The sequence below is a fragment of the Mus musculus genome, chromosome 10, assembly GCF_000001635.26.
Source record: "Mus musculus strain C57BL/6J chromosome 10, GRCm38.p6 C57BL/6J".
NCBI classification, from domain to species: domain Eukaryota; kingdom Metazoa; phylum Chordata; class Mammalia; order Rodentia; family Muridae; genus Mus; species Mus musculus.
Window position 1 is genome coordinate 14,444,694 of NC_000076.6, and position 15,494 is coordinate 14,460,187.

The window sequence follows — 15,494 nt, forward strand, 5'->3', positions numbered from 1 at the left end:
GGGCTATACAGAAACCCTGTCTTGAAAAACCAAAAAAGAAAAAAAAATACCCTTCTCTGTGGTACAAATTATAGTGTTCACACTACCCGGATAGATTTTACAAGATAATTCCTTAGGATTTTATCATGGCACCCCAGTTTTTAAAGAAATATTTATATATTTAATATATATAGTTTATATATTATATAATAATATTTATAGCATCCACTTAACTCAAAAGAGGACATATACTTAATTCTGCCTTGTTTCTGTATGTTCAAAACTTAAAAATTCAGAGGAAAAAAAAATCAAATTTATACTGGACTCTTGAAATTGTTGTACTATTATTTACAAATATGATGCATGCCCATAGAGGGAGCTTTTACAAATGCTCTGTATGGTGAAAAATTGTAAAATGAACACTCAAAACATACAGTTTGGTTACTACACTTCTGCAAATGGTTTTAGAATGTGTGACCTTGAAAAATATCTGAATCAAAGTAATGTAGGATTCAAAATGATGTAGGAATCCCAGAGGAAGATTTAAAATCCCCGGTCAAAACATACAACTAAGCCACAAGCTCAGCTTTTACCTAGCAAACCTGAAAGGTAAAGCTCAGCATTGAGATGGAGGTCCCTGAGGCGGGGAAAGAGGAAAGCTTTTTACTGCTTGTGTGACAGTGCTGCGTTTACATTCCCTCCGTATTCTGAAGAGAAATGAAGAAAGTAACAGACCGTCACTCTATTATCCAGAATGGTTGCTATTCACTCGCCCAAGAGAAGAGGAGGCAGGCTTCCTCAAAGTACGGAGGATGGAACACTCAATTTATGAAATGCTGTCATTAAGAACAGAAGTAAATAAAGAATGAGAACATATGTGACGTCAAAAGCAAAATAAGGAATAAGTAAAGTAGTCATTGTTCAAGGGTAGGTGAAGTAGCTGCATGGCTGGTCCTCAAAAACAAATCTCAAGGACAAAGTCCCTGCTCTTCTCTCAAAGGCTTTTACTTCTAAAATAATCCACCACTTAACACTCATGCATAAGCCAGACTTCAGCATGAGGCCAGCATCGATGTAGACACTTGGTGTACGGTGAACCCTTGATCATTTCCTAACTGGCATACGATAAGGTGTCTGATGATGAAATGGCTATTGGAAGGAAAGCATTGCCTCTCTGGTTCCCGAGAACTCACAGCCTTGTTCAGGACAACACCCGAATGTACTGTGGGAACCTTCCAATGTATTGTGGGTGTATTCAATACATGAATAACACGAACCATTCACGAAGTAGCCTGCATTTTCACAATCCTTATCCGTGTTATTTTCCTTCCCCATCTGAAAACAGAAACTGCTCTACGGTTCCACAACGGTCAAGGTCTATCTTTGTTGCTATCAGCCAGTCATTATTTGTAGAAGCCAGACAGACACTCTGTGGTTTCAGGTTCCTTGCCTGTCCAAGCAATGATATGCAACAGCATTATCTGATGCTCAAGCTGCAAGACTAGATTGAAAGGAAGAGTTTGGGGAAAGGAATGGAGTAGCCTGTGCGAAAGGAAACCTAGGACCTTGTCAGCGAGAACAAGAGCAGCAGAGAATAGGTTTCTGAAAAGAGGGGGAAGCTATAAAAAAGACAATGCTGAGAATTTTAACAAAGGAAAAATCAAGTAAGTGGATTTTCCCACAAATAAGATTGGTTCATTTGCCCTATAATTTTCTGTGAAATTATTCACTGGTTTGAAAGACCAGGAAATGGAGATTTTATTTATTTATATGTCTTCCATGCAAGAGCTTCTGAGATTCTGGCCCACACCCACTGTAGCTGATGTTTAGTGTTATGAGGAATAGAGGAGCCTCTATGAGTAAGCTGGGGGGATGCTTAGTTCCTAAGGAAGGGTTCCAATGGTCACACTCCAAGCCAGGGTTGTCCCAAATGTTAGATAAACACCCATAGTGGATCCTAGCTGCTGCTGGACCCATTGATGGAAGCTCAACATGATGTACTAATGACTGCGTGAAAGGATCACCTTCCTAGGAGAAAGAGAAGAAAGGTTTTATCATTTACCATCCTGAAATATGTTACTCTGTTTTCAGATCATAAAGGAAAATGAATGTCACAATAAAAACCTAATCAGACAGTGTGGTTCGGTTTATGGACCACATATATAGAAATGACAAGGCTTAAAACATTTGTTTCTCAAATATTAAATAGGAAGGGAAAATAAAAAAAGTTTTCTGGTCAACTCTCAAATAAAATTTTATGTGTATTTCTCATGGTAGCAATACATCATTGTCTTCAAGGCTGGGCTATTTTTTTTTTTCGGTTTTAAAAGAAATGCTTGATTATACTTTGGAATGCTTGTGGTGTGTGTGTGTGTGTGTGTGTGTGTGTGTGTGTGTGTGTGTGTGTATGTGTGTGGTGTGTTCCATAGAACACATGTGGAGGTCAGAGGATAACCATAACGAGTTGGTTTTCTCCTTCTACACTGTAGGTTCTGGGGATCAAACTTGGGTCATGCATGTTTACCCAGTGAGCCATTTCACCACCCAAAGGCTGCATTTTTATGACATCAGATCAGTAAATTAAAACCTAGCGACCTTTCTAAGAACATTAGCCTTCCAAATGATTTTCACAGTTCTATGGAGATCAGATACACAACCCTAAGACAACTATTTTTTTTTCATTCAAGGGTTTAATTGTTTACTTTGCAGCAATCTGAAAGGCTGATCCTATGTGCCAACTGGTGGTACACGCTGTGCGCAGCCATTAATCACCTATGTGGTTAAGTCATGAACCTGAAACAAATTTTAAAATGGAGTCTTTAAAAATAGTGATGATGGCAGATATTAAAAATATTTGGCTCCTATTATTCCTATTTTTATGTGCCATCCCATGTCAGTAGAATCTTAAAAATAGAGCTATTTGGGGTATAGTTCTGAGGCTAGAACCTAGGACATAATACATGCTATGCAGGTGCTATTAATACACCCTGACTTTTTGCCTCCTACCCATGAGCTATGGGTATGGCCTATGAAGGACTTTTGGGGATTTTGAACAGGTAGTGGTGGGTTTTGACGAGCTACAGAAGCTAGCCCTGCTCACCACCCCTCTTAAGTGCTCTGCTTCTCAAAGACTTTCTGCAGACTTAACATTTCTACTCGTTTTCCCTTTCAGCGTCACATATGAGAAAAATGCAGCATGCAGCCATGCTAAGGAGATAAGCTGGATGGACTGGGCAATGAAAACATTCTCCCTGATCATTGTTTCATGTTTTCCAGACAGCCAAAGTCATGAGCAAGGGGAAAAAAACAACAACCAAAACAAAACAACCAACCAAACAAACAAACAAACAAACAAAACCCAACACACTTTCCAGGTCTCCTTGCTGTTACCTTTTGTCATCGTCCATGATGTCTCTCTTGACTTTCATCCTGTCCTCTCCTACTTTTTGATGAAAACTGTAAAGACAGATACACGTATCTGTTACCAAGCTCATCCATTGTGTCTGGTCAGTAGCAAAACTGTGGTAGCTGAGAGACTGAGGAGGATGGAGACTCTAATACAACTTTCCCAAATGCGTGTCCTGTGGTGCCCAGGGCTGTAGAGTGGGATGACCATGCATCTGTGATCTCCTGGAGTCCCATGGTGGATCTTAGGGAGTCACGGACCCTAAGACACTCCAAGAAAGAATCTGCCTCCCTACCTCCCGAACTTATTGAACAACTTGACCCCTCTCCTGTGCCATGCACCTCTGAGGTTTAAGTATGGGATTATGAAAGCATCATCATGGGAGCCTGGGTGGGCAATGTTTGGTGAAAGAAATTAAGTTGAGAAATAATGAAAGTTCATTTAAAAAAAAAAAAAAGGAGGGTGCGTGCAGATTGTCAATGTCTTATTTTTGTAGGAAAGTAGTCTCTACACTGGGGTGACACACCCGATGCATACTCAGTGTGGTCTACTAAGGAAAGACAAACATAATTTCCATCTCTGATTATCTTTTCTAAATTTTGATAAATCAAAGCACATAATATATTGATCCAGCTCACATATTGGTACCATACGTACAAATCTGTATTCAGATACAGCCAGAGAGGGGAGAAGTGGGAAATTAAATATTGACATTTCTCAAATAATTGGTTGCATGTACCTTATATTAACCACATAAACAGTGTAGTTCCAATTCTGAAAGGTTGAATTGAGCTGGAAGACAGAATGGAAAAGGATGAGTTTCAGTAGTGCTTAAAAAACATTCTTTTGTGAGTCAAGGTTGTCTTCCCTCCAAAAGATGAGTTGTCCTCAGCGCAAAGACCATGGGGAGAGGCTGCAGAACCACAAGAGCAAAACATAAAGGAAGGGCTGCAGGACCAGCCAGCCATGGGATGTGTGCCACCCCTTTCAATCTTCAAATGAACCAATGAAGCAGACACTACACCCCACCCCAACGCCACCTTCTCATTTATAAAGAAGTTTGAAGGGGAGAAACAGCTTTCCCGCATCATCTGCCAATCAACAGAGATCTCATCCAAGATTCAAGCTAGTGAAGTGGGAACAATGTCATTTCCGGTCTATCTAATACTCTAGTAACAACCTCTCAACTAATACCTTCTTTAGTTTGCGTGTAATAAGTATTGAGAGGAAATCAAAACATCAGTAACGAGAAAAAGTATAAACAGAAAAATATGTCTCAGATGAAACCCAAAGGCATGGGGACCATGCCAATTTTGTGTGTTAAGACCAAACCCTGCTATCTTTAAGTCATCTTCTTTAGGTCATAGTTCATATACGTCTTTAGTTTTTATTGTAAATATTATTAAAATGGAATGAAAATTCTAGAAAATATTGGCAAAATAATGATAATTATCTTGTGCATAATTAGGCTGTTTGTGTTTTATCTAAATTTAGTACTTGGGCCAAAAGTATTTAAGATGTCTGATTTTTCCCCCTGAATTTGGAATATTTGTATAGACTTCACTGGTTTATCATCTATAATCCAGAATGCTAAAGAGGTCTGTCAAATTTTGAGTTTCCAGGTTCAGTGACCCCACCCTGTAATGGGTATTGGGGATTTCACTCACCCTTGCTGTCTTCAAGCAACTTTTTTGGAAGCCTGAATCACAGATGAAGGTAGATAATAAATCTTACCCTCAGATGACAGTGATGCTGACATGCAAACCACGCAGGACTGAATGTAATGTGAAATCGCACCCAGTCTAGTGGCAAGGTTCCTAGTTAGAGCTCATTTTCACCGTTAGTAATATTACCGATAGCTCGATAATGAAAATAAATAATTTTATTTTTAGAAATCATTCTTCCTGTAAAAATAAGTAAAAAGAACACTGTGGAAAGAAAGAGGGACGCAAGGAGGCACCCTTTCCCACAGCCTGCTTTCAATCTGTAAACTGAGCACATAGCTATTGTTTCGATCCGTGAAGATTGCTTAGGCTCAGTTTTGTATTCGGTACCCACATGCATCTCTCTTCCTCTGCAGAAACACAAGACCTTGTTTCTGTCTTGTCATATACTGTTTTAAAGTTTTCTATTTTATGTTTAATTATGTATGTGTGTCTGTGGGCAGGCTCATATCAGTGCAGTACCCACAGCAACCAGAAGAGGGCGGAAGATCGACAGGTGCTGGAGTGGCAGGCGTGTGTGTGAGCCTCCAAAAGTGGGCGCTTGGAACTGAAACTAGAAGATCTGAAAAAGCAATATCCACTTTTGACCACTAAGCCCTTTCTCCAGTCCTCTATTTATTATTATTATTATTATTATTATTATTATTATTATTATTATTATTATTTATTATTATTATTATTATTAAGCATTATTTGTTGGTTTCATTCAAAATCTTTAAGATCTATAAAGAAGAGATAGTTTTAAAGCGAAAAGCCAATAGAGTAACCTCACTTACCCATTCTGCTACTTTGGTCTGCACTTTTACTTCAGGGTGATTAAAGTCATTGTGAATCACAACAGATATTCGATACATTATTCCGTCTGTACATTGGAAATAGTATTAACAATTAATTATATTTTACTTGTGGAACAAACAATACAAATTCATCGTCACGTCATTGCATATAATTAAAGGACACACAGGCGCAGGAAGTTTGGGGCCAATTTTGATGTTAAAATTACTGTTGCAACCGCTTAGAAGTAGCTCCTGATTAGTGTACTTTTGTAGCTATTTCATTGCTTCTAAATTAACACCTGGTTAAGACTGTGGTAGCAATTGCAAGCTGTCTTTTTACTTCTCTAGATCCCTGTTACCTAGGACTGATGAAGTGATAATTTTCCCATGTGAGGTTTGATTTCTGATAATATGAAATTGTGGGGTTTTTTTTTTGGATATGATTAAAAGTGGTAGTTGGAGAACGAGAAACAGTAAGTGAGGTTCTTGGCAAGATTTATACTGAAAACGAAGCAATGATTTCCTCAAACACACCACCACTTTTCCTCATTTCCCTCTCCCCACTAAAGCATACACTTCTAGTTAAAGTATTGGGTTGGATTTTATTTAATTTCTAAGGACAGCCTCTTTACCAAGGTAGAGAGGAGAAAGCTAATATTTATAGGTAGAATCTTAGTTGGCTTAATGGGATTTATAGAGAAAACCAAATTCTGAAAAGAAGGCTGTATTTTGGCTTTAGTGGTTCTTTCAAGTGTTGAGTCTCGTTGTCATCATGAAAACTGAGCTCATGAGAAAGGGCTTGGGAATCTACAGCAGCTAGTTGTGTGCCACAAGGCACTTAACTCAAAGTAGCCAATGGGGGGGTCAGGGGGCATCCTTTTAAAATAGAAGTTAAAGAGAAGGGGGAAATTAGTGTCTATCATTATTATCCATCTTTCTCCATGTTTTTAGGTAAGTCTTAAGTAAAAATTATGAAATATCTGGAAGTATATAATTAATGCTGAGCAATCCATTCAATGAAAATTTGGGGGAAGCAGAACAAAAATAGATAAAATTGTGTTTCTGGAAAGTCCCAGCTATAGAAAAAAATGCAAATCCCAGTCCTGTAAGTCTCATGTGAAACAATAGGTATTTTTATCTTCTCATGCAGCTCTGCAAATATGGAAAAATAAGTTCGGAGATTGGTGAGCTTAATTTATACAGACGAGGTTATGTCAGTATCTAAAACTCCTACAGCTTTAGTAATCTTGAATTTTATTTTCCTCAGAGCATGTTCCAAATGGCAACTATTTACAACACATGTAAAAAGCGATGGTAATAAGGCAAATTTTATAAAAACCTACATAGTAGGTCTCATCTCATCAAAACATGGACCTGCTGAGTGCCTCGGAGGCTATTCAAGCTGCAGAAGGCCATGTGTGCCAGCATCCAACAGATAGTCTCTAACAGTGGCAGATCCCTGAAGAGTATCTAAAGGCTACCACTAGATGGAGTACTAAATATAACTAATTATTTTTCCCTTACATTGAAAAGATTACAAAGCAGTAAAAATGCCAATATTTTAACCACTGACATTTCTGAAAATTTATAGAAGCATCCAAATATTTAGCGCAGTTTTTTTTCCATTTTAAACGTTTCCTGCTCCACTCTTTTTCAGTTCATTGATTCTATAAAATGAAACCTTCAGCCTCAGAAAAACTTAGTGCTTAGGAGAGATACAAATAGATTAGCATTCCAAATAAACTATTGTCCGTATTTCAGATTCTTTTGTGTTATGATTAATTATCAAGTATTCTCTGCTTGGAAACCTCAGAAGTAGAAATTTAGCTAGAAACTCAGTGGGGCTTACTCGTTACTTATTTAAAACTTTTTTGAGTTATGTATTCAGTGGGTAAATTGTATGCTACATTTAAAAGGCACCGAAAGAACCAAAGAATGTGGAGTCTCTACTGGCGGTCTGGTGACGGGGAGGGTGGTTTTCGAAAAATTAATTTGTTTAAACATTGTCACTAGGGAAAACTCTATTAAGAAACACAAACAGCCTCCCTGATGTTATCAAAGCAGCAAGGCACTGCCTACAGATAGAAAACTGGCATGGTATTCTAGTATCAAGGCCAACTGCACATCTTCATGCATCCACGTGACTTAAATTGAGCCTATGATAGAATTTTTTAAAAAGGAAGAAGCAGACTAAATAAGTAGATATCTATCTACTTTCCAGTCAGTAACTCTTCTAGCTATATAAAAGTTCAAAGAGCTATTGCAGATAGATATGGCATTAAAGTAGTGCTCACTACTGTAGGCCTCTCTCCGTGGAACCATCCAACTTTCTTGAGGAGCATGAAAATCATCATTAAAGCTACAAAATATAGGGTTGAAGTGATGAAATGAAATGTATTTATTTGAAAAGACAAAGCGGAAATCCAACTCACATGTTACTTTAGAGTTCAGACAATTCTTCCAAACTGACAAGGAGGCAATTATGCAGCTGCATTTATACTACAAATGGCAATCTGCAGAGCCTCGTAGGCCCAACTTCTGTATACATCTGTGATGTAATGACCGGTGGATGCCCACAAATGTCCTATAAGCGAATTTGTGATTTGACTGGCTGAACACTCGTGAGAAGTGGGAAGGAACATTGGAACTAGCACTTGTGAACTGGAGTTTCAGAAGAATGAGGACAGGTGGGATTGACCCCTTAGTTGAGTTGCAGGTCAGTAGGATTGGTGCTGGTTCAATCACAAACAGCATCATTTGAGAGTAATCAGCATGCCAGCAGCATTTTGCAAGAAGGTCAAGGAGATGGGGCAAAGATTCATTATTTGTGGAAATACCTAGACTATCTATAAAAATTGGACCAAACTCTCTTGGCTTAATACTAGAAATTGGGTGCAAATTTTATTTAAAATCTTGAAAGGAGCTTTGCAAATACAAGTAGGAACATGACAATTAGCAGCAATTTGGTTGGCAGAGTGAATTAGACTATTTGATTGTCAAGTGGTCTAGTGCTCTCTCTCTCTCTCTCTCTCTCTCTCTCTCTCTCTCTCTCTCTCTCTGTCTGTCTGTCTCCCTCTCTCCCTACACTGGTAGATTATAATTGATGAACTCAGGAAGATTCTGATAACTCAGAGTTAAAAGGGCTGGGTGAGGTAAGTTTGACAGTTGTCTCACTCATCTTCCCAGTCATGGAAAAGTATGATTTTCGAATCTATCAGATGGAAAGCCTGAGAATGTTTACTGTAGCAGTTTCTCAAAGAATAAAGAGATGTTGATAATATGTGGATGACATTAGAGGGTCTGAGACTTGACATAAATGTGATTTATTTACATAGAAAAAATAATCTATCCCCAATTACTTTAAATTAGAACAGAGGGAAAATTTATGTGAATAGCTTTTGCCTGGAGCATTTTGGTTGCTTCTCCCTTTTTAGGAAAATAATGACGGTGTCAGGCTGTAAGCCCCCAGAAGTTCAGTGGAATATATCAGATAGCTGTGGAGCACTGTGTCCCCGCACCTCCTTTAAGTTTTCACTTCTGAAGTGAGAGCACCATTAGAGAAGAATGAAATTCCATATAAATACAGAGAAAGGAGTGGATGGCCGATGTAAGAGAAGCACATGGTTCAAGTATATGATTAAATTGCTAAGATGGTAAAAAAAAAAGTATTTGGAACCCCACATTTTTACTATTAAAATTATATGTTAACCACAACAGTCATCTGAATTAGATTCTTCTTTACGAGTGTGGTCACTATAGGCCATTTTAAGTGACTCTAATATCTGCCTGCTTTGTTGCAACTTCAGTGAAGGTTATGACGCAGAGAAGGATGGCCCGAACAAGGCTCTCTTCAAGAGTGTCAGAAACTGTACGATCAAATGAATACAGCTCCAATGCACAAAGTCAAGGGCTCTGAAGCAGTCATGTCAACGTTCTTGGGCAGCAATGGATGTATCAGTTCTGGAGGGTGAGTGCCACAGAGGCTCTTTGTGTGTTCATACAAAGAGGGAAATACTTAGTTAGAATTATAATATTCCCATCTGCTGGCAGGAGTCCATGTGAAATATGCACTGGAAAGTGGAGCTGCTATTACTGCTTGCTTGGGGGACGTGGAGCTAGTACCATAAATCTCCGTGGTGTAGCTAGCAGAATAACCACAAACACTTCCTTGATTCGATGTCTTTATAGCCCTAATGAAATTTATATCTATGTTACATGCAAACTATTCCATACTTCCAATGTAAATGTCCTTACTGAGGAAGTTGATGTAACCCCTGAAGCCCTAAGTGGAAAATAAAAGTGAAGTATGTAGGTTTATTTTATTTTTCCTGGGTTTTGGAACCCTGGTGCTATATTACAGATGTTTTGACCTTACATGCTAAAGGACTGGGTTTTATAAAACTCCTTTGCCTCTAGTATCTCATATTTGAGAATATTACTGTGTTGAAGGCAGTCTCTTGATTGGAATTCGTCTTTGTCAGAAGAAACTGAAACCACTAACTTCAAATTGCACATGGCTATGCATGTGATCTGTATGTGCAGCAGAACTATAAAGACACCTGGCTTTTTCTCTACTGGTTTCTTAAAAGATGTAACTGCCACCTTTTAAAAGTATGGTTAGCACCAACAGAAAAATACAAATGGAGAAAAAAGGGCAGTCTATACTGGAAATTACTTGCAATTTTGTCTTTCAAAAATTGGGGCTCCAAGTGGAACTCAGAGGCGGGCACTTGCCTAACGCGTGGAACCCTGGAGTTAAGCACAGCCCCCCCACCCCAATAAAAAAAACAAACAAACCCTTGGTGACTTACTGAAAACGCATGCTAACCAGTGTTCATCAAGAAGTGATTAAAAGGTACAACCTGTTGCCATGACCACTGGTATAAATGCTGTGAGGGCTTAAGTGCAAAGCTGACTTCCATGAAAAATTAAATGCCAAGTCTCGGGTCTCTAACATATCATAACATTCTTTTAAAATCTGCTTCCTTGGGTGGTACCCTTGATACTGTCCAGCCTCTCTGTGTTGCCCTCTGGGATACACAGAGAAATCTGTTTCTCAAGCAAACAGAAAGTTTCTCAATTGTAACAATTTGACAAAAACACTATATAAAGAAGTGCACTTCTTTTTCTCTCAGACCTATTAAAATGAAAATTAATTCCTTTCAATTAAATGACTTTTTCTTTCCTTTTTGGGGTTGGGGGATAGTTTTGAGACAGGGTTTCTCTGTGTACTCCTGGTTGTCCAGGACTCACTCTGTAGACCAGGCTGTCTTCGAACTCAGAGCGATCTGCCTACCTCTGCTCCCGAGTCCTGGGATTAAAGACGTGCGCCACCACCACCATTACCCAACTTTTAGTCTCAGTGTGAAGAAGTCCTCAGAGCCATTGGTTCAGTTGGGACCAGAGGTGATGATTGCTTTTCTAGTCTTCACATGCACAACTGAACCAAGTGTTGCCAGTCATAGGGGTTTGCTGGAACATTCTACATTCCCACTCTCAGGATACAATTTTACATACTCCAGACATATCACACATAGTATCTTACCAAATGAATCTTACCATTCTTTTGTTTATGGACTCTGTTAGTAACGGGGATATTAGTGGTGACAGTGGGTGGTGGAGTAGAAGGAGGGCTTACAGTAGCTGGTAATAAAGATGAGAGAGATGCAATTTTACAAGGAGCATAAAACAGTTAATATGGATAAGCAATCTACAGCTAGTTTATGAAGATGCACAGGAGAGTCAAAACTACTTCATGCTACTAATACAATAAACTAAATGCAAAAAAAAAGAAGCAAGACTTTCTGTGGAACATGAAGAATCAGCTTAAAGCAAGTTCAAAAGCAGGCACTCTGCATAGATCAACCTCAGACATTTACTGAGTCAGCCCTTCACTAATATACAAATACTAGAGAAATAAACTGCCAAAAATAACTAATAAAATAAAAATAATAAAATCATAATTTTAATAATTAATTAAGAAAATAAAAAATAATAAATGAAGTATAAAATAATGAAGAAATGATCTAGAAAATTACCTTCTAAAGGCACCAAAGAAAATGCCAAACTCTTTGAGGTAAAATGTATGTAGCTACAATAATGCTACAATAATTTTCTTTTCTTTATTTCTTTTGTTTGTTTGTTCTTGTCTTTGTTTTTTGAGACAGGGTTTCTCTGTGTAGCCCTGGCTGTCCTGAAACTCATTTTGTAGACCAGACGGGCCTTGAATTTATAGAAATCTTCCTACCTCTGCCTCCAGAGTGCTGGAATAAAGGCACGAGCCACCACAGCTGGCAAAATAGTTTCCATTTGAGAATAAAAAAATTTAAGAATGGAAATGACTTTGATGGTTTTGTTAATTGTGAAAAACTGTGATCATCTTAATGCAAATGCATTATGAAAATGCTTTTTTTATTCATTAAGGAAAAAACAAGGTATAAAACAAGGAATGAGTGCTTAGATACTTTTATTAAAATAATAAGAAATAAATTAAGGTTTTTGAAGCCTTCACATCAAAGATCTTCTGCTCTATTTTATATAACTACTTCATAATTACACAAAGTTCATGGAAAGAAAAAACACTCAATTAACATGGAGAATTGATTGGTAATATTTTTCATGTATCTTAGACGGAAAATCCAAAAAATAATGAGTTTACTCCTTGCTCTATCTGGCTTGAAATCACTTCTAACCTGTCACCTTTGTGCCATGATCCTCTTAACCAAGCCACCATATATGGAAAAGCATTCCCATGAGTTTCATGTGGAACACAGAAGGTGTTGCAGTTTATACAGGCATGTAATATGCAACATGACAATGGATGAAAATGGGTCACAAAGTATTAGATGGCAAAATGATACATTTAAGGCAGCACATTTATATTATTATATATTAATATAATGTAATATATGTTATATATTACACACATGTGTAACTCTATGTTATTAGCATGCAACCACTTAGTACATAAAGCAATTTTATTCAAAATACAGTCATTAAGGATCAAAATAATTAACACAGTTAATATTAACATGAACTTAATGTAACTATATTTATCTTAAGATTTAAGATATATAATATAACATGAAGTGCCTCATGACCTCATCTTCAGATATTTTCTAAATATTCAATATTCATTCCCCGCAATTTATGAATATGAGTACTGCTTCAAAATACTGTATAACTGCATATCCAAGGTGCTCACAGTAATCATGAGAAGAAACATGGGGCGAGGCGAAATGAACTGTTGTTGAGTGCCATTCACATTTAGAAAACCCATGCTTTATGGAAATGTGGCCAACATGGCCAAATGTCCTGATAGCACATTATTTGTGCAACACAACCAAAATACATCCAGAAATTCTGTTTTGCTGTTTCTGGCTTTTCAGATGAACATTAAGATACAAAACAGTGAAACATTAAGATACAAAACAGTGAAACCTCCCAAACAGCATGAATTAAGAACAGGAAAAGGGGTTGAGGGATGATGTCGGCTCCCTACCTTGACAGAGAGTCCCCAGTTCTGAACAGTTTGTCAGCTCTGCTGCAGGAAGCTGGATCAGGTAGGAACCTTGATCGACACAGAAACATATGCAAATTTAGCTTGTGATTTGCTGATATAAACCAAAAGGAAAATATTGTCAATCATGTAATTGATAAAGCAGAAAAAGCCTTCAGAGAGTCTACTGCCACAACTGCACCCACAGGAAACTGTCTTTTATGGTGGCTGTGCCTGACTTTCCTTAAATGCAAAATTGAAGAATTCAAATTGCCCTCAAACTCTTGGGCTTCAGCCATATGTACCTGAAATAAAAAAGCATGATTATCCCTTAAAGTTTATGTAAAACATTTGGGGATTTTTTTGAATAATGAACTATGAAACTCAAGTAGCAATTCATGTAAATAAAATAATATGAACATTCAGGGTTCACTTCAAAACAGAACTTGGATATTTTGAATTACTCATGAAATGCTGATTTTTGCATATAAACACAATTATACAAACTCTAATTCCACAAGTGTCTTTCCAGGATTTCCAGTCAGTCTTGTTTTGTGTGATTTCAAGCTTTCTCTGATGCCTCCTCAACAGGAAATAGGCACTAAACTGATATTCTAATAGAAATATTAGATGCTCTTTGTGGCATTAAATCTTGCTGTCATGGTTATGGGCTAAACTTAGTGCAAATAATATGTCAGTTGAATAAAGACTCAAATATTTACATTATGCATACATACATATATAATACACCAATATATATATATATATATATATATATATATATATATATATATATATATACATATACATATAGTGGTGTAGAGTACTAGTGTAGTGGTGAATTCATTCTAATGTTTAAACATGTTCCCAACTTTCTCATGGGAATACTATTTGAAGACAAAGCGGGCGCGTGAGCTCACAGAGAATGTCTAATTAGGTAAGTGGCAGATACACAAGCAGAAAACATGTCAACAGTTTAATGGCATCTAGGAAGGTATGGTTTCCTCTTTCTCAGATGTCTCAGGCTCATGGAAAGGACTGTGGCACATCAGAAAAGGCCAACCCTACAGGCAGGTCTGTCATGTGACATTTACTGGCAAGAAACTACTTCATAGGTTCCTGCAACAAACACAGACACTGTATCTACAGTTTCTGAGTAATGGCGGGCAGAAAAATTCCTGCTGCCATGTCAACTGTCAGAGAGGCACCAGTGTAAGCTGACCTTTCTGTAACATATGCCTAATGTCTAGGGAAGGGCTTCAGTGCTGGTGGTGGCCCGCTGGAAGCCATGATGGAAGTTGGATGAGAAGAGTGAGCAGGAGATCAGCACTCAGGTACTGAGGTTGCGAGAGCGCCGAGGCAACTGGACAGGATTTCTGAAACATGTGCCTAGGAGGCACTGAAGAGGTCCCGGAATGTACACACTTGGCACCGCTGTAGTAATTACAGAAATGTGTGGGCATAGCCAGATGTATATCAGTGCAGCCTGTGGAAGACTGTCTAGTAGACAACAGCAGGACTGAGTCTTTCCCCTAGTGTGGAATCCCATACACGGTAGGAATGCACGCTCAAGCTTCGCTACACAAGTTACTGAATGCGTTATGAATGACAGCTAAGTGAACTCTTTTTTTAAAAAAAGCAATTGAAATAAATGGAGGGGCACCTGGTAAAACTATAGACTATCATTTGAAAAACAATTTTTTGATGTGGGGGCAGGGTACAAGAAGGCAAAAGAATATTAATTATTATTATTAATTATTAATTTATTATTATTATTCGGGCTTGACATCCTGAGTATCAAAAAGAGAGACAGAAATGAATGGGCACAAGAAATGGTGAAGACAGACTGTGTAAGATTTGGTGACGAATTGGAAAGAGGAAGAGAAAGGGAAGAGTAATTTGCAGGTTTCCAACTTGAGAAACTGGGCGTGATGACCTCATAAGTGGAGAAAGGAAATAGCGAGAGGGGAATTATCTTCTGTTGTGTCTGGCAAGGGAAGTCATTTGCCCGTTGGACATCTCTAATGCACACATGAGAAACTGTTTCTGTAAGGGCACCAGTCAACAAGAGATACTGAAGGGGTTGTGTTCTCCGGAGTATGGGTTTGAGA

The 15,494-nt window shown here is 38.0% G+C and overlaps 1 protein-coding gene across 8 annotated transcripts in view; it reads right to left on the minus strand.

Moving 5' to 3' along the window:
- The window catches only part of Adgrg6 (adhesion G protein-coupled receptor G6), a 143,141-nt gene that overhangs the window by 42,111 nt on the left and 85,536 nt on the right, over positions 1-15,494 (minus strand). For 5 of the 8 annotated variants that reach the window (XM_006512679.4, XM_006512678.4, XM_017313881.2 and 2 more), the window contains exons 5-9: positions 13,387-13,455; positions 11,445-11,528; positions 5,886-5,971; positions 4,125-4,177; positions 3,370-3,435 (exon numbers count right to left, since the gene is read on the minus strand). In XM_006512679.4, the coding sequence (XP_006512742.1) occupies positions 3,370-3,435; positions 4,125-4,177; positions 5,886-5,971; positions 11,445-11,528; positions 13,387-13,455 (358 nt within the window). The remainder of the gene's footprint in view (positions 1-3,369; positions 3,436-4,124; positions 4,178-5,885; positions 5,972-11,444; positions 11,529-13,386; positions 13,456-15,494) is intronic. The other 3 variants (XM_030245001.1, XM_006512681.4, NM_001002268.3) reach the window with 1 other exon arrangement.